General features: G+C 37.5%; 1 protein-coding gene across 1 annotated transcript in view; it reads left to right on the forward strand.

Moving 5' to 3' along the window:
• Window positions 1–313: 313 nt before the first annotated feature.
• Window positions 314–24,923, forward strand: part of igf1ra (insulin-like growth factor 1a receptor) — a 30,141-nt gene continuing 5,531 nt past the window's right edge. Inside the window, exons 1-17 of the mRNA XM_073850172.1 lie at window positions 314–449; window positions 1,925–2,069; window positions 3,361–3,569; window positions 6,345–6,471; window positions 6,574–6,809; window positions 6,891–7,058; window positions 8,485–8,689; window positions 17,659–17,936; window positions 18,144–18,286; window positions 18,386–18,551; window positions 18,676–18,778; window positions 18,872–18,942; window positions 19,590–19,819; window positions 20,056–20,163; window positions 21,127–21,289; window positions 21,394–21,523; window positions 24,364–24,498. Of these exons, the coding sequence (XP_073706273.1) occupies window positions 314–449; window positions 1,925–2,069; window positions 3,361–3,569; window positions 6,345–6,471; window positions 6,574–6,809; window positions 6,891–7,058; window positions 8,485–8,689; window positions 17,659–17,936; window positions 18,144–18,286; window positions 18,386–18,551; window positions 18,676–18,778; window positions 18,872–18,942; window positions 19,590–19,819; window positions 20,056–20,163; window positions 21,127–21,289; window positions 21,394–21,523; window positions 24,364–24,498 (2,753 nt within the window). The remainder of the gene's footprint in view (window positions 450–1,924; window positions 2,070–3,360; window positions 3,570–6,344; window positions 6,472–6,573; window positions 6,810–6,890; window positions 7,059–8,484; window positions 8,690–17,658; window positions 17,937–18,143; window positions 18,287–18,385; window positions 18,552–18,675; window positions 18,779–18,871; window positions 18,943–19,589; window positions 19,820–20,055; window positions 20,164–21,126; window positions 21,290–21,393; window positions 21,524–24,363; window positions 24,499–24,923) is intronic.

Consider the following 24,923-nt stretch of genomic DNA (forward strand, 5'->3'; position numbering starts at 1 on the left):
CGTAACTTTTTAGATGTTCAGCCTGTTTTGTAAATTGACCAGACCTGGTTTCGCCTCACAGCAGACTTAATGATCCCTCTTTCACATAAAACCCAGGGTTCAAGCGAGGACTCTGTTAAGAGCAAAGACCTCATAAAGCAGTGACCTTGTGTTTGTCAAAAACAAGCCTTAAATATACTTCGTGTTTTGGTGAGACACAATAATCCTGTCACGGTTCACTGGCGTTTGCCTGTTTGGAGTCTGTGTGTGTGGCTGTGATCTGTCCTTGACACTCACTCTCCCTTCTTTTCCTTCTCTCTCTCCCACCTGCAGTATGTTTTGTAGAGCATGTGACGGACTGTGCGATAAGGTCTGTGAAACTAAGACAATCGACTCGGTGGATGCTGCTCAGTCCCTGCAGGGCTGCACTGTCATCAAAGGCAACCTGCACATCAACATCCGCCGTGGCAGTAAGTACCTTCACTCTCACCCTCCTGTCCCATAACCCCCAGTGATAAGGAGTTTTTTTTATTTCTAGGCAAATGACAGATCCAAGTTTGAGTGATTACTTCAAGATTTGTGCCTCTCCCTATTTTTAAACAAATATATTATTCAGAGTTTCCATGTGGAAATGTGGAAAACTTTTTTTTTTAATGATAAAACTTAATTGTTTTCACTACGAAACATTTTCAGGACCACATTAAATTTTGTCATTGGTACATAATTTTTCAATTTTGAAAAACTAAAATTGAGAGAAAAGATTTAGCAAAAACTACTTTTACAGGTTTCAAAGTTTACATGTTAACTTTATAATAATGCTAATTATGCTAATATTTGTTTTTTTTAATATATATATATATATATATATATATATATAAGTGACTAAAAAAAACTTAAATACACTACCAGTCAAAAGTTTCTGAACAGTAAGTTTTTAATGTTTTTTAAAGAAGTTATTTATTTGATCCAAAAATAGGTAAAAAGGGGGGTAAAATATATATATATATATGTGTGTGTATATATTTTATGTAGCAAGGATGCTTTAAATTGATCAGAAGTGATTATAAAAGCATTTGTACATAGACATGTTACAAAAGATTTCTATTTCAGATAAATGCTGTTCTTCTGAACTTTTTATATTCATCAAAGAAACCTGAAAAGATTCTACTCAGCTGCTTTCAACACAATAATAATAATAAATGTTTTGAGCAGCAAATCAGAATATTAGAATGATTTCTGAAGGATCATGTGACTGGAGTAATGATGCTAAAAATTCAGCTTTGAAGTCACTGGAATAAATTACATTTTAAAATATATTCAAATTGAAAACAGTTATTTTAAATAGTAAAAATATGTCAAAACTGTTTTGCTGTTTTTGCAGGATTGAAGCAGACTTCTTTAAAAAAAAAAACATTAAAAATCTTACTGTTCAAAAACTTTTGACTGGTAGTGTATTTTACAGAAAATATTTAAAAAATTGTTTTTGATTTAATACAATGTCAAAATAAAATCCAGTTTATAACTTTAAAAATGTGCACTAAACCTACACTTTTTTTTCTTGTGGTACCTGATATACAAGTTGAACTCACTTTTTTGGAAATTTTATTGGTCAAACATTGTTGTGTTTATTAACTGACATGTATCTTCCTGGGGTGATACAATAAGGTTCATGTATTTTTCAGGTATGAGCCGCTAAAGCTCTTAGCATTTTGATATGGGACAGTTGCTGCCGCCCATGTATCACTCACACTGATGAAGTGATGAGTTAGTGCAGACACTATGTGTCCTGTGGGATTTAGTTTGTGTTGCTCCAGTGTCATATCTCTTTCTCTCTGTCTGTCTGTCTCTCCTCTCTCTCTCTCTCTCTCTCTCCCTCTCTCTCTCTCTCTCTCTCTCTCTCTCTCTCTCTCTCTCTCTCTCTCTCTCTCTCTCTCTCTTTCCCCAGATAACATTGCATCAGAGCTGGAGAGTTTCATGGGCCTGATCCAGACAGTGACTGGATATGTAAAGATCAAACACTCTCACACTCTGGGCTCCCTGTCCTTCCTCAAGAGCTTGCGATACATTCATGGAGAAGAGCTTACAGACCAGTAAGAATTTTTTTTTTAAAGCACATAACTATGTGTTATGACATGTCGATGTGCCTTAAAGGGATAGTTCACCAAAAAATATCTTATAAATAATAAATAAGATATTTTTGATGAAATTCAGCTTTCTGAACCTACATAGACAGCAACGCAACTACCAAGTTAATTATTTTGTCATCTCTGTGCATTAAAAGTGTTCTCGTAGCATCACAAAGTAAATGTTAAAACACTAATGCCAAATGGATTACTTTATCGATGTCTGTACTACCTTTCTGGGCCTTGAATGTGAGTTGCATTGCTGTCTATGCAGGGTCAGAAAACTCGGATGTCATCAAAAATATCTTCATTTGTGCTCCAAAGATGAGCAAAAGTCTTACAGTTTTTGTAACGACATGAGGGTGAGTAATTAATGACAGAATTTTCATTTTTGGGTGCACTATCCCTTTAAGCTTGTTGTTTGATCATTATCTTCTTTTGATCAATTTAATGTCATGGCTGAGTGTTCATTTCTTTTTTTAATTATTACACACCCCCAAATTTTAAACCTTTGTCATTTAAAAGCTGTCCAAATGATTCAAAAACCAGCTTGACTACCTAAAGCAACTTCACCAGCTGGTAGGCGGTTTGTTGCTGGTCAAAGAAGATTAGCAGCTATCATGTTCTAAAACTCAGCTTCGGTAGTCACGTTGCAACATAGTCTCATGTCTGAACCAAAAAGAAGAATGTGAATATTTCTTGTAGGACTCTGTGTCCTTTAAAATCATCAGATTGTAACACTTCTTCAAAGGTTTCCATAGTTATGGGTGAAATTAATAAACTCTCAGCTCAAGCTGAAGTCGAGAGATTCAGCTATTATACGTATACACACACTCTATGAATCACTATCTGCTATCTGACTCATTTTTCTTCACATGAAGTCAGTGTTTTATGGCGGAAGTCAGGGGGAGTCTGTGGGAACTCTTGTGTTGTGATCTCACTAGGGTTGAGTTTCATCTCATGGAATGCTTTAAGACATTTCAGACATTCTCCACGTTCCTGAGGCGTTCAGTGCGACTCAGTCGGGTGCAGCTGTAGAAGTCATCCTAACCCTCTTCTGAGCCCTGATCTTCATGCGTGCTTTAATGAAATACAATCTGCGCACACACTTCAGTAGTTGTTTTCGCACATATCGCATTCGTCATGTGTATAACCAGATCCGATCGTTCTCATTCCTTTCTCTGGTTAGATTTTTCTTACGTTAAACATAAAAAGTGTTTTAATACTTTGTTTGTGTATGTGTGTTTTCCTACTACAGGTTGTATGCATTTTCTGCCGTGGACAACCAGAACTTGCAGTATCTGTGGGACTGGAGTCAGCACAATCTGACCATTAGAGCTGGGAAATTGTTTTTCCGCTTCAATCCCAAGCTTTGCATGTCTGAGATCCAGAAAATGTGGGAGAAGACCGGTGTTAAGCTAAAGATGGAGGAGGACGACACTCGTAGCAATGGAGAACGAGCAAGTTGTGAGTGGATGAAGTGTTTCCTGTGATGCAGTGCTACAGCAAAATGAATTTTATTTGAAATTAATTTATAGTTTTGAGAACCACAGTCACAATAACAAGACAACTTTGTCTTTCTGTTCTGTTTTGCTTACTAACTGCACTCCGAAATAGATCTTTTTTTTTTTTTTTTTGAAGATTTATTTTTGCCAAACACGGGACGCCCGGAGCGCAATGGCGCTGTATGTCGGCATGCTGGCCACAAGGCTATCGGCACCGATGAAATAGATCTTTTTAAAAGTAGTTAAAATACCAACAATATCAAAAGAACAGGCAAATTCCCTAGATGCTCCGCTTACTCCTGATGAATTCCGTAATGCATTAGATAAAATGCCAAACAACAAATTACCCAGACCTGAAGAACTCCCAGCTGAATTCTCTTAACATTTCTGGGAAATTCAATCTCTGTTAATTCATGGAGTAGTCACAGAAATAAAAACTACATCCACAATTCCTATGCATATGAATATAGCTGTTATGGCTCTTTTTAAAAAAAACAAACAAAGATCTCTCGTTGATAAATACTGAATTAAAAATGATTACTGAAGCTCTAGCTACTAGAATAGAAACATTTATCCGATGTTAATCCACATGATCAAACAGGTTTTATCAAATACAGAAATGCTTCAGTTAACACTTTTGGATAAAAAGGCTATATACATCACCTAGGGCCATAATGATCACAAATGGGGTCACATCACAGTTTCATTGTGACAGTGATACGATAAAACAATAGAATCCAAGGAATACAAGATATCAACACAACATAAAAATTCTTTATGCAGATAATTTGTAATTATGTTTACAGGATCTCTATAACTCACTACAAGAAACCTTCTAAATCAGGGGTTTTCAAACCTGTCCTGGAGCCTCCCCTGCCCTGCACATTTTGTATGTCTCCCTTATTAGGCACACCCAATTCAGGTCTTGCAGTCTCTACTAATGAGCTGATGATTTGAATCAGGTGTATTAGATGAGAGAGACAAGCAAAATGTGCAGGGCAGGGGAGGCTCCAGGACAGGTTTGAAAACCCCTGTTCTAAATCATTGATGTTTTTTCTAAATTTTTAGATTGCACAGTAAACTGGAATAAAACACTTCTACAGCATTCTACAGCTCATAATACTTCTCTTTCAAAATCAATGTAAAAACACTTTAGTCAAGGAATTTGCTTTCTTACCAACCTCATTTAAGAAAATGAACTACTTTAAGAATATTACAAGCACATCAACTGGTGGAAAGTGCACAGAAATAACCATGTAGATACACCCTAATCTGGCACAACCCAGATTTTCAACTGTATGATAAGCCTATAGTGTACATTTTACATCATAGCAACATAAAGGAATGGCTCATCTCCATTAGTGTTAATTTTGTCAGCCAATTTAGTTTTTGTTTTAGTCTTTTAGTCTTTTGCTTTAGTCGTGTTAATCCTGGGTTGAATGTGCTTTTTAGTTATTATCATATTTAGTCAACCTCGGCCTGTTTTTGTTTAGTCAAGTATTAGATGACTAAATGTCTGAGCATTTTAATCTAGTTTTAGACAATGAAAACTTTTCACATTTTTGTCATTCTGTCAAGGTTCCCACGGGAAGTTTGTGAATCTGAAAGAAAAAAATGAAGTTACGCGCATTTACACCAAATAGAAAAATTCAGATCATATTGCATAGTTTTGTTTGACACATGAAAACTGTAACAATGTATCTTACAAGGTAACACGATGTAACCTTGCTCTCACTTAAAATATGTCCCTACATTAAGTCCTTGAGGCTGTTGGACCTGAAAACTGCCATGAAACATGACGAATATATTTACATTTTTCAACATTTGGAATCCATTCTGGTTTTATTTTAATATAAACCAGACACATGGAACCGGAACCATGCACTCTTCCAATCACAACTTCATAAACTTATAAATGAGAGAAGGAGAATGAGTGAAATGAATATGTTTGTATGTGTGGTATGCACATGTGTATGCGTGTATATACCTATATACAGATATATACTTAATTTTACAGCTACACTTCACATAAACTTTACATATTCCGATATAATATTGTTTTTGACACTTAAAATCTATTACATTACAAACAAAATATCAAGCCAAGTGGCCTCTGCAAACACATAGTGCTAAAGCTTTTCTCAGAAGTCACTTAAACGTGATACATTTTTGTGTTTAAATAATTTTTAATAGCTGTCTAGACATTTTGAACAGTTTATCCATCATTTTATAGTTTGAAACCTGAAAAAACATTTTTTATAAAAGGTTTCAAAAAGTAAAAGTTTGCTTGTGCAGTTTTTCTTGTAAATGCAGTTTATTGGTTTGATATTCTGTTCTATAATGCAGTGGCATTTCTAAGTGAGAACCGACTGGTAGACGACAGAATTATCTGTCTACAAAGACATCACTCAAGACGCTTAAAATGCATTTTGCTCCCAAGGTGTCCCAGTTGTTCCACTGTATCTGCTCTATTATGTGTTTGACAGATTTCTGCATAGAGCAAGTTTGCTTTGAAGAACAATGATAATGGCTTAGCCAATGTGGTCGTATTTTTTCCTCGGAACATAATTGCTCTGACTCTAGACTGGTGAGACATTAACAGAAGTGCCTTTTCTAATACCACTCTGATTCCTAGAAGCTCATGAAAGATGGAAAGGCCATAGCACAGTCTTACATTCAAGTTGAAGAACTCTTATGGGTGCTCTTAGTTAAATCTCTCTTATGACCCCTTTTCTAGGTGAGAGTTATATTCTAAAGTTCAAAACCAACCACACTCAGAGTACTCGAATAAAGCTCACTTGGGAGCGATATCGACCGCCTGACTACAGAGACCTCATCAGCTTCATCGTGTATTACAAGGAAGCGTAAGTATCAGCCTGGTAGAAGTTACTATTATAGACATATTATTCACATCGAGTTTACTATCGTATTTGTATGTGCATTTGTGCACTGGTGTCTCGATGTAGACCATTCCAGAACATCACAGAATTCGACGGACAAGATGGATGTGGCTCCAACAGCTGGAACATGGTGGATGTAGACCTTCCTCAGGACAAATCGTCAGACCCAGGGGTGTTTCTGTCACCTCTTAAACCCTGGACACAATATGCCATCTTTGTGAAAGCCGTCACCCTAGTTGTAGAGGACAAGCACATTCTGGGGGCTAAGAGTGAGGTGGTCTATATCCGTACCAATGCATCAGGTTGGCTTTATCACTATCCCTACAGTATCCACCCAATCTAATCTACAATTTGATGCCAACTAATATCTTGCAATTTCACAGCGCCGTCAATGCCCCTTGATGCCCGCGCATATGCCAACTCCTCCTCATCTCTGATGGTGAAGTGGTCTCCTCCCATTGCTCCTAATGGAAACAAAACTTTCTACTTGCTCCGTTGGCAGCAGCAGACAGAAGACCGGGAACTTTACCAACATAACTACTGCTCTAAAGGTAAGTGTGCACCATTAATACAACCTTTTGCTTCGTCTACCCTCATCACCACCACTAACCTTCAACCTTCTGCCTCCTTTCAGCATTATTTCAGACATTTAGGCATCAATATGCAGTTGAAGTCAAAAGTTTTGCAGAATCTGCGAAATTTTATTTTACCAAAATAAGAGGGATCTTACAAAATGCATGTTATTATTTATTTAGTACTGACCTGAATAAGATATTTCCCATTAAAGAAAATAAATAAACATTTAAACTGTCCACTGTTTTTCAGAAAAGTCCTTCAGGTCCCACAGATTCTTTTTTTTTTTTTCAGCGTTTTTGTGTATTTGAACCCTTTGCAACAATGACTATGATTTTGAGATCCATCTTTTTACACTGAGGACAACTGAGGGACTCATATGCAACTATTACAGAACGTTTAAACGTTCACTGGTGCTTCAGAAATAAAAACGATGCATTAAGAACCAGGGGTGTAAACTTTTGAACGGAATGAGTATGTGTACATTTTTCTTATTTTGCCTAAATATCATATATTTTTTTTATTTAGTACTGCCCTTCAGAAGCCACAGAAGATACTTACATGTTCCACCAGAAGACAAAATATGTAAATTTTACCCTCATTTTCAAATTTCAAAAAATTCAAAAGTTTTCACCCCCGGCTCTTAATGCATCGTGTTCATTGCAGCAATCATTGCTGGAAAGGGTTCAAATACACAAAAATGCTGAAAAATCAAAGAGTTTGTGGGACCGGAAGGACTTTTCTGAAGAACACCGGCCAGTTTAACTAGGACAAACAAGGGGCTCATGGACAACTATCACTAAACAAAACAAACAAGGCAGCAACACAGTATTAAGAATCAAATGCATGTAAACTTTTAAACTAATTATAAATTCAACTATTAATTTTTCTAGTGGGACTATATGTAATCGTCTTTTCAGGTTAGTACTAAATAAAAATCTTTATTAACAAACTGCATATTTGAAGTCTAAACAAGTAAATTCTTACCTAAAAACTCTTAAAACTACATCCCGTGACACAAAACACTATTATTTATAAAATTATAGTGGATTTGGGTGTCCGCCATGACACTTGAAGTTCCGATATCACTAGAATATCGCACTCCACTCAGCAAATCAGATTCAAGGACTAAAAAGAATTGTTGTATAAAGTAAAATATACTGCTTAGTGAGTGTACATTTATTCTAGTAACTACATGGTTACTAGCCAAAAAATTTGAATGATTAATTTCAGGTAAATTTATAATGTGAAAAAGCTAATCTAGTACAGCTATGTTGAAAATCGTGCCTGGGAGTAGAGTCAGGTATTTCAGAGAACCGTACAATAACTATATTCACAAAACATGTGAAGCTTGTGTTCTCATTGCTCGATCCTCTCATTCTTTGTCTTTGTTTTGGACTATAGAGCTAAAAATTCCCATCCGCATCTCGGCCACGGCTTTGTCGGACATGGAGGGTGAAACAAAGCCAACCAAATCAGATGTTGGCGGGGGTGAGAAGGGTTGCTGCCCCTGCCCGAAAACCAAGGAGGACCTAAAGGCGGAAGCTGAAGACAGGTCTTACAGAAAAGTCTTTGAGAACTTCCTGCACAACTCCATCTTCACACCCAGGTATGAAGCTCTTATTTCCGAAGCTCTTAGATATGCAGGTCTGTTTGGTTCAGTGGACTCTTGCATCTGCTATTTGAAAGCATTAATACAACCCAAATGCCTAAGTCTGATTTAAATGTTTGATTTTGATTTTAAAGAATATTTTGGGTTCAGTACAAGCTGAATCAACATAACTTGTGGCAAATTATTACCACACATTTTTGACTTGTCCCCGCTTTTCTAGAATAAAAAAAGCAAAGATCTAGGTTACAATAAAGCACCTACAATGGAAGTGAAATAAGGTCAATCTGTAAATGTTTTAAAGGGATAGTTCACTCAAAAATGAAAATTTTGTCATTAATTACTCATCCTCATGTCGTTATAAACCCAAAGACCTTCGTTCATCTTCGGAACACAAGTTAAGATATTTTTGATGAAATCCAAGAGCGTAGACAGCAACGTAGCTACCACGTTCAAGGCCCCAAAAGGTACTGTCATCATACTCTTACTTTTTTTTTACTACCTTTCTGGGCCTTAAACCTGTCAGTTGCATTGTTTATGTAGGGTCAGAAAGCTCTTGGATTTCATAAAAATAATCTTAATTTGTGTTCTAAAAATGAACGGACTTACAGGTTTGGAACGACATGAGGATGAGTTACTAATGACAGAATTTTCATTTTTGGGTGAACTATCCCTCGAGTAATTAGCAACATTGTGAACTTTGTTGCCTTGATAACATAATGCCTAAACCATAAGATGACCATAAAAATGTCAAGAACAATTCTATAGCTCAAATACAAAAATTCTAATAAAGTGTTTTTATCAAATTAAAAGCTTTACACTTCCTCCAAAAACTCACCTTAAACCCGCATTAGTCATACTTTTGTATGACAAACATTTTTGGTACAACGTTGGCTTTCCGGTTAATGTCCAATGTGAATTCTAGAACCTGATGGAAAACTACTGGTCTAGCGTACTGAAAAGGTTAGGTGGGAACAGAGACTGGGTTACTCCCAGCACTTTCTACCACAGTTTACAACAGTGGTCTGAAGACCTACATTTTTTCAGTCTTCCTGGAGAGCGATTATCAAAGTGGGTCTGAGCTCATAGTCTTGAGGCGGCTTGATTTCATAGAATCAAAACCAGAACTTTGGAGGCCCGGACCGAGACCTAATTATTCCGACATGGGCCTGACAAGATCAGAACATGAGGTTTTGGAAGGGGGTGGGTGCCAGCAGCGGAGGCTGGAGCGGAATCAGATGGCGCGGAGGGGGAAAGGTACGAACTCCAGGCCTGTGCGGCCACGTTGTTTGTTGCTGGGACGACGGTGGCGGTTGCATATTAAGACTTCAGCAGGCTGTAATTTGGGATGCACAAACAGACGCAGACTGGATTAATGAGACTGGAAAGCAGCCGCCGGCTGAGGGCTCGCTCCATGTTAGGCTTTTGTTTGCCGAAATGAGGAGTGACGTCTGCATTGTGTTATCTGTTTACCTTGCTTGTGGCATCGGATGTTTTCTTGTCTCACGCGGGAGAAGACCGGCACACAGGAACCGGTTTAGGTTTACTCAGACACACATGCTTTGAGACTTTCCACGGGTTCGTTCAGGACATCTGCAATCTGGCTTTTTTGTGGGTTGTTTATTTGCTTGCGAGTGTGTGTGTGTGTGTGTGTGTGTGTGAGTGTGTTTTGGGGTGGGCCTGGGTTTTGAGTCATGAGCACTGATGCGCAAATCGATGTCGCCAAACATCTTCTACCACTTAGCTTCCCAAACTTCTGCTTTTGAGTCCTATTTTCATCAAGGTAATGGTTTGCCGTTCACTCAGGGACAGCGCAATGCACCCGTCCACCCGTCTCTCCATCTCTAATCGATGGAAAACAGACTTTCTAAATGTAAATATGCTTTGCCTTAGTAGCAGGATGCTCAAGATGCTGTTTCTCCATCGCTGATGACTTGTTATTTCCATCTTGACCCAACATTCTGCAACAGATTTGTCACTCTCCATCCCAACTGAGTAGACCTCATTATCAATGTTTGAGACACAACCGCTCGAGTCTGAGAAAAACTAGAGATGCTAAACACTTGAATGAAGCGGATATGTTTTTCCATTCAACGGTCGTCTCCCCTTTCTCTTCCTCTCGCCTGCTCTCTCTTCATCCTTCCTCAGACGCGTTCTTTGTTTGATTTGGAGTGTCCGGCTCCCAGGAAATGTACAGCAAACCTATGTGGAATGTTAATGAATTCCAAAGTAGGATCCCTTTCGAGAGGAGATGTGGATGTGCTGTCTCTTTCAAACTCCCACACAGCTGATCAGCTTTTCGGGCCCTGTAATGGGAGTCCGAGTCACTCTTGAGCCCTGCGCTTAACTGAAGGCTTGACTTTCTGCCAGGGGATGTGAGGTGTTGCCTATGCAGCAATGACACGTAAGCCTTCTTGCCTGGGAAAAGGAAGACTGGATGTGCTGCTGTCAGTGTTGCTATGTCAACACCTGCTGTTATGCCTTTCATCTGAGGTTTGCAGGTGTAAAATCTTCCCTCAGGATCCGGTGCGTCTACACGTCTCTTTAGCTCTTGATGCAAGCCTGACCTTTTCTTAGTCGGCGGTCAGTGCCAGAAGCATTTAGGTTAAGATCAGTGTTTATAACCGTAGACAAGAGGCAGATCCTGACCCAGGGTTGGAAATTACAATGGCCTTAAGCAAACATGCCACTGAAATGAACAAAAATGCCTCACAAATTTAAGATTAAGGGGCAAAAATATTAGTATTTGTCACATGTACACTACCAGTCAAAAGTTTTTGAACAGTTCGATTTTTAATGTTTTTTTAAAGAAGTCTATTGATTTGATCCAAAATACAGCAAAAGTCGTAATATTGTGAAACATTTTTACTATTTAAAAGAACTGTTTTCTATTTGAATGTATTTTACTATGTAATTTATTTCTGTGATCAAAGCTGAATTTTCAGCATCATTACTCCAGTCTTCAGTGCCACATGATCAACGTTTTTTTTTTTTTTTTTTTTTAGAAAGAAATTATATTAATTAACACATTTACTTAGCAAGGATGCTTTAAATTGATCAAAAGTGATGATAAAGACTTTTATAATGTTACAAAAGATTTCTATTTCAGATAAATGCTGTTCTTCTGAAAAAAATCTAATCCTCTGTTTTCAGCATAATGATAAAAAATGTTTTTTTCAAACTGCAAATAAGCATATTAGAATGATTTCTTAAAGATCATGTGACTGGAGTAATGATGCTAAAAATTCAACTTTGAAATCACAGGAATAAATTACATTTTAAAATATATTCAAATAGACAACAGTTATTTTAAATAGTAAAAATGTTTCAGAATTTTACTGTTGTTGTTGTACTTTGGATTAAATAAAAAAACATTTTAAATCATACTGTTCAAAAATCTGTATTTGACATTTAAAGACAACACAGATACAATTACTAATGTCACAAATGAAAAAATGCCCCTGAAAATCAGTTCCAGGGAAAAAAATTGTCCCTTAATGGAAAAGTTAATGTCTAACTCTGTCTTGACTGTATTTGAGTCTGGGCTAAAGGTTACAAAAAAAAGGATTTTACATGGTACATGTACTGTATATTATGAATGCACTTTACACACATGGTTTTTCTTTGTGCTTGATGAGTAGAGTTGTAATGTAAGGTGTCGATGTGATGCTCAAGTGACATATGTGACCCTGGACCACAAAACCAGTCATAAGGTTAAATTTTACAAAACTGAGATGTATACATCATATGAAAGCTCAACAAATAAGCTTTTTATTGATGTATGGTTTGTTAGGATAGGACAATATTTGGCCGAGATACATCTATTGGAAAATCTGGAATCCGAGGGTGCAAAAAAATCGAAATACTGAGAAAATCACCTTTAAAGTTGTCCAAATTAAGTTCTTAACAATGCATAATACTAATCAAAAATTACATTTTGATATATTTATAGTAGGAATTTTACAAAACATCTTCATGGAACATGATGTTTACTTAATTTCCTAATGATTTTTGGCATAAAAGAAAAATCAATAATTTTGACCCATACAATGTATTTTTGGCTATTGCTACAAATATATCCCAGCGACTTAAGACTGGTTTTGTGGTCCAGGGTCACATATGATTTGATCTACTACAGTAAACACCCTCAAGGGTGATCTGAAACCCTAGTTAGTGAGTATTAAACAGTGTCCAGTTGCTTCCAAAATCCCCAGTCATAAATCACGGAGCGCCGTTCAATGGAAGTGACATGGAATGTGGTTAGAGTTGATTTGATTGTTCCTCCCTACAGCGTTCTGCGTTGGCTTTTATTAAAAGTTTCCACTCGCACACAAACACAGACTGAAATCGTCTCTCATTACTGTCATTTCTCAGTTGATTAATTTGAGCTGGCAGAGTAAGGCTTATAGTAATGTTTAAACTTTTATAATCATCACTGGTTAAACTTCGTAATTGCTTGTAAACTTGCTGCTTGCCTTTCTGCCTGTGTTGTCATGTCAGTCTGGGAAAACACCTGCTATTACGACTATAGAGCAAAGTTGGCCGAGTTTAGAGACAGCACACCAATATGACCAGTATTTATTTATCAAAAGTAAAATTGGTTAAATAAACATTACTTACACTATCAGAAAAAGAAAAAACTATTTTATTTTTTTAGGCAGTAACAATATAAACAATTTCTTTATTTGTAAACTTACATTCAGCTATTCAGTTTTCCTACTGTCATTTACAAATTCCTTTCTTTTCCTTTTCTACTATCTTCCATTTCCTTTTCCCCTTTCTTTTATTTCCCCCCTTTCCTTTCCTTTCCTTTCCTTTTCCTTTCCTTTCCTTTCCTTTCCAGGGGTAACCTTCCGTTTCCCCTTCCGTTACCCCTTTCCTTTCCTTTTCTAATGTCATTTACTACTTTCTTCCTTTTCCTCTTTTCTTTTTCCTTTCATTTCCTTTCCTACTGTCATTTACTGCTTCCTTCCATTTCCCTTTCCTTCTTCTCTTTCCTTTCTTACCCTTTCCTTTCCTTTTCTTTTCCTTTCCTTTCCTTTCCTTTCCAGGGGTAACCTTCCGTTTCCCCTTCCGTTACCCCTTTCCTTTCCTTTCCTTTCCTTTCTTTTCCTTTCCTTTCCTTTCCTTTCCTTTTCTAATGTCATTTACTACTTTCTTCCTTTTCCTCTTTTCTTTTTCCTTTCATTTCCTTTCCTACTGTCATTTACTGCTTCCTTCCATTTCCCTTTCCTTCTTCTTTCCTTTTTCTCTTTCCTTTCCTACTGTCTTCCATTTCCTTTTCCATTTTCCTTTCATTGTCTACTGTCATTTACTACTTCCTTCCTTTTCCCCTTTCATACTGTCTTCCATTTCCTTTTCCATTTCCTTTCCTTTCCTACTGTCATTTACTACTTCCTTATTTTTCCTCTTTCCTTTCCTCCTTACTGTCCATTTTCTTTTTCCTCTTTCCGTTCTTTCCTTTCCTTTCCTTTCCTTTCCTTTCCTCCTTACTGTAATTTACTAATTCCGTAAGGAAAGGCGTAACCTGGACACAGAAAGGGAAAATGAAGGAAGCAGTAAATGCTAGTCATTTACTGCATCTTCCGTTACCCCTTTCCTTTCATTTCCTTTCCTTTCCTACTGTCATTTATTACTTTCTTTTCTTTCCTTTTATAATGTCATTTACTACTTCCTTCCTTTTCCTCTTTTCTTTTTCCTTTTGTTTCATTTCCTACTGTCCTTTACTGCTTCCTTCCATTTCCCTTTCTATTCCTTTCCTATAGTCGTTTACTTCTTGTTTCCTTTTTTTTTCTTTCCTACTATCTTCCATTTCCTTTTACACTTTTCATTTCATTTCCTTTCCTTTCTTTACCTTTCCTTCTGCCATTTATTACTTCCTTCCTTTTCCCCATTTCCCTTTCTTTCCTATCCTTTCCTATCCTTAAGTAAAAAAGGAAAAAATTTTATTCGTCTACCAGTCACATTTTCTTTGTTAAATAAACATCACTTAAAGAAAAAGAAAAAAACAATGGTATTTTTTTAAGGCAGTAACAATATATTTTATTTTTATGTTCAGCTATTCTTTTTAATGGTTAACTTTTAACTATATTTTTAATTAACCCCCACCAATCTCACCGCACTCTTTAGGGAGTCTGTTAAAACTCAATGGGCTCAGGGGAGGTGAAAGAGTTGCTGTAACTTTACCTGCTGGTGTCGTTGTTGGACAATGTTTCTTTTGAAAAACAAGTAATTTATACACGCTTTAATGTTATAATTTGTCATATTAGAGTTGTTTTGTTTTTGCACTACAAATTAGTTTCTCATCCAATATTTAAGGGAGGCACTGCCTCCTCACAGGAAACACTCCTGGTTTTAGTATAGTAATAATTTTTAGCAGTTATTCAAATTTTTTTTTTGGTATGTATGGAATCAGTTAGCTGTAAATTTACATTTTTTTAATACATCAGTCTATAACTAGGTACAATTCCCAAACTGTTTTGACAAAAGCTGAAGACTTGTATTGTCTGTCTCCACTTGTCTGTCAGTCTTTGTGTCTGACACCATCACTTTCCTATCTTGTATTTGTTTTTCACATTGGGGTTTCCCCCATGTTCATCTCAGACCATCCTGTATTTCCCATCTGCGGTGGATCGTATTGTTTGGTCTGACTATTGAATTTTTACAGAGATCCTGAGCGAGCAAATCGTTACGTGTCACCTAAAAATGGCTCTAGGTAAGGCTGCGACCCTGCCCTAGTCGTATATGTGAAGTGGCAGTGGGTCCGTTGGCGTCTGGTAAGCTCTTGTGGTTGCTGCTGACTGCATGTCTTTAGTGGTGACAGGATTGACCTGTAGCCAGCGCCATAGTTTGCTTATTGCCTCATGCACTGTCTCTACCGTCAGAGACAGAGTCGGTCATATCATTATTATGGATGTTCGATATTTGTTCCAAATGTGCCTTCCCATTTCATTTTCTCATCTGCAGAAATGTTTGTTGTATGTGTATTGCTTCATTTGCAGTGATAAATGCTTCATGAATTATACCTGGACAGGAAGAATCAGAACGATAAGAAAGGGTCAGGGTAGACGAGACAGAGTTAACAGTTCCTGGATAGCAGTTAATGTTTCTTTTAAAAACTACACATTTTTTATGAGCGATCAGTTCCAGTCCAGCTGGATATATAACACTCGTAACTCATAAGAATTTAAAAGATCTCATCATTCAGAATGATAAATGATTGATAAGATCCAGAAGAGAAAAAGGAGCCCTTTAGGTTGTACAGGAAGTATCCTCAGTGTTACTAAGAGACCTGTTAATAGGACATTAGAGAATTAGGCTTTGGCGTTAAAGGAAGGGGTGTGTGTTGTAGAGTAATTGTGCGCAGTAATTGGCTTTTAAACCAGTGTAGACTCTGCTGACACTGGCTGACTGCTCTACATCTTTCTATGAACTCTTGCTGTCATTTACTTTTTCATTTCTTTTTTACTTTATTCCATTTTCTTATTTTACTGCCATTTACTACTTCTTTTTCTTTTCCTCCTTTCCTTTCCTTCTGTCATTGACTATTACTCTTTCCTTTTTGTTTCCTTTCCTTTCTTACTGTCTTTTCCTTTACTTTCTTACTGTCTTTTCCTTTCCTTTTTTCCTACTTCCTTCCTTTTCCTCTTTTGTTTCCTTTTCTTTCTTTTTCCTCTGCCATTTACTTCTTCTTTCCATTTTTTTGTTTCCTTTCATTTCATTTCATGTCCTTTCTTTACGTTCCTTTCCTTTCCTTTCCTACTGTCAATTACTTCCTTCATTTATCTCCTTCCTCATTCATTTTCCCCTTTCCTTTCCTTTTCTGTTTCCTTTTTTCATTTACTTCCTCCTTTCTTTTCCTCATCCCTTTGTCCCTTTTCTTTCCTTTCCTATCCTACTGTCATTTACTACTTCCTTCATTTTCCACTTCCTTTTTCTGTTTCCTTTCCTTTCATTCTTTTCCTACAGTCATTTTCTACTCCTTTCCTTTTCCTCTTTCCTTTTTTGTTTTCTTTCCTTTCCTACTGTCATTTACTTCTTCCTTCCTTTTCCTCTTTCCTCGTTTGTTTTCTGTTTCCTTTCCTTTCCTATGGTCATTTACTACTTCCTTCATTTTTCTTTTCCTTTTTCTGTTTTCTTTCCTTTCATACTTTTCTTCCCTTTTTATGTCCTACTGTCATTTGCAAACTCCTTCCTTTTCCTCTTTTTGTTTTTGTTTATTTTCCCTTCCTACTGTCATTTTCTACTCCTTTCCTTTTACCCTTTGCTTTTTTCCCTTTCCTTTCCTACTATAATTTACAAATTCCTTAATTTTCCTCTTTAACTTTAGTTTCCTTTGCTTTCCTTTCCTACTGTCATTTACTACTTCCTTCATTTTCGTTCTTCCTTTTACTGTTTTCCTTTCATACTGTCCTTTCCTTTCCTACTGCCATTTACTACTTCCTTCATTTTCTCCTTCATTTCACTGTTTCCTTTCCTTTCATATTGTCCTTTCCTTTCCTACTGCCATCTACTACTTCCTTTCTTTTCCTTTCCCTTTTCCTCATTCCCTTTTTGCTTACTTTCCCTCTGTCATTTACTATTCCGTTCCTTTTCCTCTTTCTTTCCTTTTTAGGTTTCCTTTTCTTTTCCTACTGTCATTACCTACTTCTTTCCATTCTTACTCTCATTTAATTTCTTTTTTTCCTGGTTTAACTTCCTTTTCCATTGCTCACTGTCATTTACTACTCCCTTTCCTTTCCCTTTCTTCTTTCCATTTCCTTTTCTTTATCACTGTTACTTTACTATTTCTTTTTCCTGTCCTTTTTTTCTTTCCTATCTTTTCCCTTTTCTTTTAATTTGATTTTTCTTCTTTTTATTTCTTTCCTGTCATATTTGTTCCTTTCCTTCCTCTTTCTACAGTATTTCCTTTGCTTTTCCTGTTCCTTCCTCTTCTTCTTTAACACTTTTCTTTTCTTGTCATGTCTCAGACCTCCAGACAGGAAGCGGCGAGACCTGTTTGGAGTGGCCAATGGCACGCTGCTGCAAGGCGCAGGCAGGAACATCACAGGAATGGAGAGTAACATCACTGACCCAAAGCTGCATGAGAAAGAGTACCCTTTCTCTGAGGACAAAGTCTATACAGAGTTCATGGAGATATCCAACCTGCAGCCCTTCACCGTGTACCGCATCGACATCCACGCCTGTAACTACGAGATCCACCGCTGCAGTGCCGCCGCTTTTGTCTTCTCCAGAACCAAACCAGCAGGTCAGCAAAGCCAACAAACCAAACTTGCGCATATCCATGCCAGCAAAATATTAAAATTCCAGTAATTCTCCACTGTGCCTAGAGCACCATTTTTTTATTTGCTATCCTGTTCTTGTTAATAGCAATTAAAATGGTAATGCAATTGAAATCTTATTAAATTACTGTAAGAGAGCACTGGCCTTAAGCACAGTTATGTTCTTCCCCCAGACAAAGCGGATGATATTCCCGGCACTGTAAATCAGGAGAGGGATGAGAAAGGAGAAGGAACAGTGCTGCTGCGGTGGCCTGAACCTCATCACCCCAATGGACTGATCCTTATGTATGAGATCAAATATCGTCTGGGAACTGAGGTTAGTGTGACAACTAACTCATACACCATTAAGAAATAGTTAAAACTGCAGCCAATGCCGCAAACCGACTGTGTGTGTGTGTATGTGTGTGTGTTACAGCCCGAGAAGCATGAGTGTGTATCACGGCAGCAGTACAGAGTGCTGCGAGGAGCTCAGCTCAGCAATTTGCCCTCTGGAAATTATTCTGCCCGGGTCAGAGCCACATCCTTGGCTGGGAATGGGTCTTGGACTGAACCAGTGTCCTTCTACGTGCCACCACCTAAAAGTAAGAACACACATAAGAAACCTACGATTATATTTATTTGATAGCTTATTTAATAGAAATATAGAGAGGCCTGTTTCAGTCTTTTAGTTCTTAATTCTCTACTAATGTTTTTCTTTTTTTACAGGAAATTATGATAATGCTTTCTTTCTGGCCATCATCATTCCTATTATAGTGCTATTGTTGCTCACTGCAGTGATCTCTGCTGTCGTCTTTGTCACCAAAAAGAGGTCGATATCTCATCTAGTAAAAAATAGACCTTATTTTATCTTCCAGTGTCCGGTACTGTTTTTCAATGTGTTTTTATGTACATTTCCTTTCAGGAATAGTGACCGGTTGGGAAATGGTGTGCTTTATGCTTCTGTAAACCCTGAGTACTTCAGTCCATTTGAAAGTGAGTATTATGTCAACATGGTTCGGAAACTAGGTCTTTAAGTGTTTAACTGACTTTCTTACCAAATATTTTAGCATTTTTCTAGTAAAACCATATACTTATACTGACAAGAGTTTTGTTCTTGCATAACCCAAATATATATGTGACCCTCGCCCACAAAACCAGTCATAAGGGTCTGTTTTTTAAAATTGAGATTTATACACCATCTTAAAGCTGAACTAGTAAGCTTTGATGTATGGTTTGTTGGGATATGACAATATTTGGCCGAGATAAAACTATTTGAAAATCTGGAATCTGAGGGTGCAAAAAAATCAAAATACTGAGAAAATCGCCTTTAAAGTTATCCAAATTAAGTTCTTGTTGAGTTTTATTAAGTTTTGATATATTTACGAAAAAAATAGTATTAGGAAATTTACAAAATGTCTTCATGGAACATGATGATGATTTTTGGCATAAAAGAAAAATCGATCATTTGGACCCAAACAATGTATTTTTAGCTATTGCTAAAAATATACCAGTTCTACTTAAGACTTGTTTTGTGTTCCAGGGTCACATATAAAAAAAGTTAAGTTATAAAATTTGTTATTTTACAATATGTTATTTGTTTTATATAAAATATTCAAATACGCCCATTTCTGTGACTTCAGTGTATGTACCAGATGAATGGGAAGTGGCTCGGGAGAAAATCACCATGTGTCGTGAGCTGGGTCAGGGCTCCTTTGGTATGGTGTATGAGGGCATCGCAAAGGGCGTTGTAAAAGATGAACCTGAGACTCGAGTGGCCATCAAGACCGTAAATGAATCTGCCAGTATGCGTGAACGCATTGAGTTCCTGAACGAAGCTTCAGTTATGAAAGAGTTCAACTGTCACCATGTGGTAAGAGGGCAGAATCTCATCCAGTATTTGGTTTTGCCAACAACTCACATTTTGAAATTCTTAGATATTTATAACTTTTATGCAAGTGTATAATTTCTGTACCACTGGCAGTGCCAAATAAATAGCAAAACAATGATGCTTTTCAAATGGATTTTTCACACACAGGATTCTCAGTTGTTTTCATAGTGTCACAGTACAATTTCAGTTCTCATTCTTTTTTTTGTATCCTGGTTTAGGTGCGACTTTTGGGTGTGGTTTCACAAGGACAGCCCACTCTAGTTATAATGGAGCTGATGACACGGGGCGATCTGAAGAGCTACTTGCGTTCTCTCCGTTCCAAAGAGGTACGGAAACATCCCATAAATTAAGATGTCCCCACTAAGGTGTCCCCAGAATGTCTGTGAAGTTTCAGCTCAAAATAGACAGATCATTTATTTTGAAAATGCCTATTTTGAGTGGAAGTAGAAACACGCTGGTTTTTGTGCTCCCCGCCCCCCTTTTCAGAATAGGGCTGTTCCTTTACAGCTCCTACCTCAGATACTCTGCTAAAAAACATCTTTTTGGTTTTGATTATCATGTCTATCGCGTTACAGTTATGCATTTTAAAGCCATATCAGTTTAAACTTCTGATAAACGGTTTTCTTTCATGTTTTATTGCACTTAAAGCACTTAAACTGTCAAATACACACAGTTTTATGTTAAAAACACACATAAGTTACAAAAACAGTCTGTTATGTCTTTGAAAGTAAACAGCTGGGAAAGAAATCGCATGTTTATATTAAATCTGTGTGGCAGCAGCATAATATTCAGTAAATAAACAATAAATCCACTTCTCTCTTGTCTCCTCTGAGGCTGGGACTCGAAATAGTGTTCTACGCTTGTCTGTGTAGCCAACGACAGAACAGTTAGCATGCTTTGCTTGAACTTTAGCAATGGCGTTAGAACTGGTACACCGTTGTCAATTGCAAAAACAAAATAGCAGCACCGTGTGTGAAAATGTGCAGATTAAGGGGTGGCAATATTGCAGAAAAAGGCTTACCAAAACAAAGTTACTAGGTTGTTCTTTTTCTGGGCTGATAAATGCACTGGGGGCCTGATTATAGTTTTTAAAAACAGAAAATGTCAGATTTTCATGATGTGTCACTTTTAAAAATACACTTTTAGTTAATTACGCTCAGATCTATGGGCAGCATCTCATGCCCCCTATTAGTTAAAGCTACTCGCTATTTCAGTCAGCTGTTCAAAAAGGATTTTTAGTAGGAAAATGCAATTAAATGCACCCTTTGTGCTCTTTTTCTGCTATGTAGCAGGGCTCTAGCAGCCAGTCTTTGCCTCCGCTGAAGAAGATGATTCAGATGGCCGGTGAGATAGCGGACGGGATGGCATACCTCAATGCCAACAAGTTTGTCCATCGGGACCTGGCTGCCAGAAACTGCATGGTTGCTGAGGACTTCACGGTTAAAATCGGAGGTAAATGTGTGATGCATGTCTCATAAATTCAACAATCTGTTTGATGAAACAGTTGGTTGAAAGGTGTGACTGGCCTTTCATGTTTGCTGTCTTCATGTGTTTAGATTTTGGCATGACAAGGGACATCTACGAGACTGATTACTATCGCAAAGGAGGCAAAGGGCTGCTGCCGGTGCGCTGGATGTCCCCAGAGTCTTTGAAAGATGGAGTGTTCACAACAAATTCTGATGTCTGGTATGAGCCGCATGTTCTCTATGACTTTTCTTCACACACATATAAATGCAAGACTTTGTTGCTTCTCTGTGTAGTGTACTGTACATGTACGCTACCAGTCAAACAAAATGGTACAATTTTGAAATAGTTTGTGCTATTTAAAATAACTGTTTTCTATTTTAATATATTTTATAATGTAAATATTCCATTACTCCAGTCACATGATCCTTCAAAAATCATTCTAATATTCTGATTTGCTGCTCAAAAAACATTATTATTATGTTGAGAACAGCTCAGTAGATTTTTTTCTGGTTTCTTTGATGAATAGAAAGTTCAAAAGAACAGCATTTATCTGAAATAAAAAACTTTCATCAAAATGAAAATGTCGTCTTCATCAGTTTGATCAATTTAAAGCATCCTTGCTAAATAAAACTATTCATTTCTATAATTTCTTTCCCAAATAAAAAAATTATACTGACTACAAGCTTTTGAATGGTATAGTGTATAATGTTACAAAAGCGGTTTTATTTCAGATAAATGCTGGTCTTTGGATCTTTCTATTCATTAAAGAATCCTGAAAAAAATGTACTCAACTGTTTTAAATACAGATGATAATAATTAATAATAAATAATAGAATAAAGCATATTAGACTGATTTCTGAAGGATCATGTAACACTGAAGACTGGAGTAATGATGCTGAAAATGTAGCTTTGATCACAGGAATAAATTACATTTTGAAATATATTCAATAGAAAACAGTTATTTTAAGTAGTAAAAATTATTTCACAATATTACTGCTTTTTCTGTATTTTGGATCAAATAAATGCAGGCTTGGTGAGCAGAAGAGGAAAAAGACATTAACATAAAAAACATTTAAAAATCTTACTTGACTGGTAGTGTAAATGGTGAATTGGTAATCATTCCTTACTTCATATTTCACATTATTATCAATGTTGAAAACATGCAAATTAATATTATATCCTAATATATAATAGTAATATTATGGAAGCTGTGGTACCTTTTTTTAAGAAAAAAAGATAAATAAAAAGGTCAAAAGAACAGCATTTATTTGAAATATAAAATCTTTGTAACAAATTTCTTTGCTGTCACTTTTGAACAATTTAATGTTTCCTTTCTAAATTATAAAGAAAAAAAAATATTTTAACACAAACAGAAGTTCAGGAATTCTATAGTGCCCATAAACATAAAAACAACTTGTTTATTCAGCTTATGACCAGGGTCAAGGGTCACATTTGTTTAGATCAGGATTTTTAAATGTATTTAAATGTATCATAATGATGTCAGTGTCCCCCATTTCACCTTTTGTGAAACCCCCTTTAAAAAAATAATAATAATAATAATAAAGGATGTTTCATATTTATAAAAATACATGTGATGAAAATATTACAACAAACTCGGGTCTTATAAAATAAAATAAAATTCTGGTCCAAGGAGGAGTAGCTAATATATTTTAAGAAAATTCATATGCAAGTAAAATGTATTTGTCTATTAAACTAATTTAGATAATGAAGCTTTTGGATCAAAAAGGTTCAATTTAAGAGAAATAAACTGAGAAAAAGAGAAAAACTGCACTGCTGAAAATTTTTCCACTTGAGCAGCAGGCTGTCCCATCAGAGACTCCGCAGGCCCCCAACTGTCCAGAAAGCATTGAAACTGTCTCTTTATTTTTCTTAATACGACAGGAAGCCTCCTAGGCCTATAAGAGGTGAAAACCCTTTAATGTTTTTTTTCCACTGATGTCCTGTGTCAAGGGAGAATATGCATCACTTCCAGACATTCTTCCATTCCCAGCCAAGTGAAGCGTGCCCAAACACATTGTCTCTTTTGTCTCAGACAGACTGTCTCTCCACAGCTTTGGTCCCAGCAGCAGCGGTTCAGTAGAACAGAGTCACGGTGCCATAGACCGACTCTTCCAACTCTGCCGTTTCCCAATCTCCAGCGTCCCACAGCTCTGTCACTCGCTGCGCTCCTAACCTCCTCCAGATGTTTGGTAATGACGGGGTTGGTGTGCCAGCGCAGACCCGCCTCCCTGTCCCTCGGTCCGTATTTGCCGCTTTTGAAGTCCGGGAGATGAAAAGAGCCACGGCGAGCTCCCATCTCGTACTCCCATAAACCTCGCCGTTAGGTGTCTTTATTTGTTTCCTTCCCCTGAAAAAGTCCCGCTCTAATGCGGTTTTGTCTTTCAACACGCAGATGTTGCAGCCAATTAGATGCAAGTCACTGTTGTAATAGTCCTGTTTTAAAGGGTGTTGAGCTTTGTCTCAGATCCTCGGCCAATGTAGAAAATTTGTCCTTCGAGAGCTAATGAATAACGACTGGCAACAGTGCACTCTTTGTGTGTTTTTTATTTGGGCTTTGCCGACTCTCTGGTCCGTCGCTGCACATTCTCACCGGCCGCCGGCTAATATATGGACTCATTTTCATTAATGAGGAACACAGGGCTAACAAAAACACCACACTAAAAAGAAAAAGTTCAGGTCAGCGGCTCATGCGGCGTTCGCAACTTTGTGAGCATTTTGTTGTTCCAGGCTCGGGATAAAAAAAAAAAAAAAAACACAAGGATGCGTCCGCAGCCTTTCAGTGACACGCCGCAGGCTACTGCTGCTTTTAGGCTCGGCAGGACTGCAATTGTCTCAAAGCGGCTCTTCATGCGTCTCTTGACCTTAAATGGCCTCATTCCTTTCCTCTCCGTCCTCGTCCGACTGGATTGAGTTACTTGATGTGTGCGGTTGCTGACGTAATTGGACAAATGGGTTTGGTGACATTTAGCGTGATTTACTGTGAGTGCCTTTGTGTTGCTCCTGCAGACATATTTTAACCAGTTAACCTCTTTCTTCAGGTCGTTCGGCGTGGTTTTATGGGAGATCGCCACTTTAGCCGAGCAGCCCTACCAGGGCATGTCCAACGAGCAGGTACTTCGCTTCGTCATGGAGGGAGGACTTCTGGATAAACCGGACAACTGTCCCGACATGCTGTGAGTCCACCAACTGCACTTTTGGCACACTGCTTTACAATGTTAACCCTTTGTCCTCTAGCCGGCCCTTTTCTATTTAGGGATGCGGTATCACGCTAAAACGTTGATAGCATGTCACCAGATGCTGCTGCTAACGTCAAGCCCACCGAAAGCCCGACTGGTGACATTTGCGTCACGGGTTAAAAGGAGACAGGTGACATCATGTTGTTAGGGAGCCTCCGTCCATAGAAGGGAGAATGTGTGCTTCCCAGGGGGTGACCGGAACTGTGACCCCGTGCTGCTCTAGTTTTTATTAAGAGCTTCTCGTGCTTATCTTCACATCTTCTTCAGAGCGCGTCTGCCTGCGTCACCGATCCGGTCTGCCGTTCTCCTTTTCTGGGCTGATGTCAGTGGCGAGGCATGAGGTCTATCCGTCCGTTTTCTCC

This window comes from Garra rufa, chromosome 11, assembly GCF_049309525.1.
Source record: "Garra rufa chromosome 11, GarRuf1.0, whole genome shotgun sequence".
Classification (NCBI taxonomy): domain Eukaryota; kingdom Metazoa; phylum Chordata; class Actinopteri; order Cypriniformes; family Cyprinidae; genus Garra; species Garra rufa.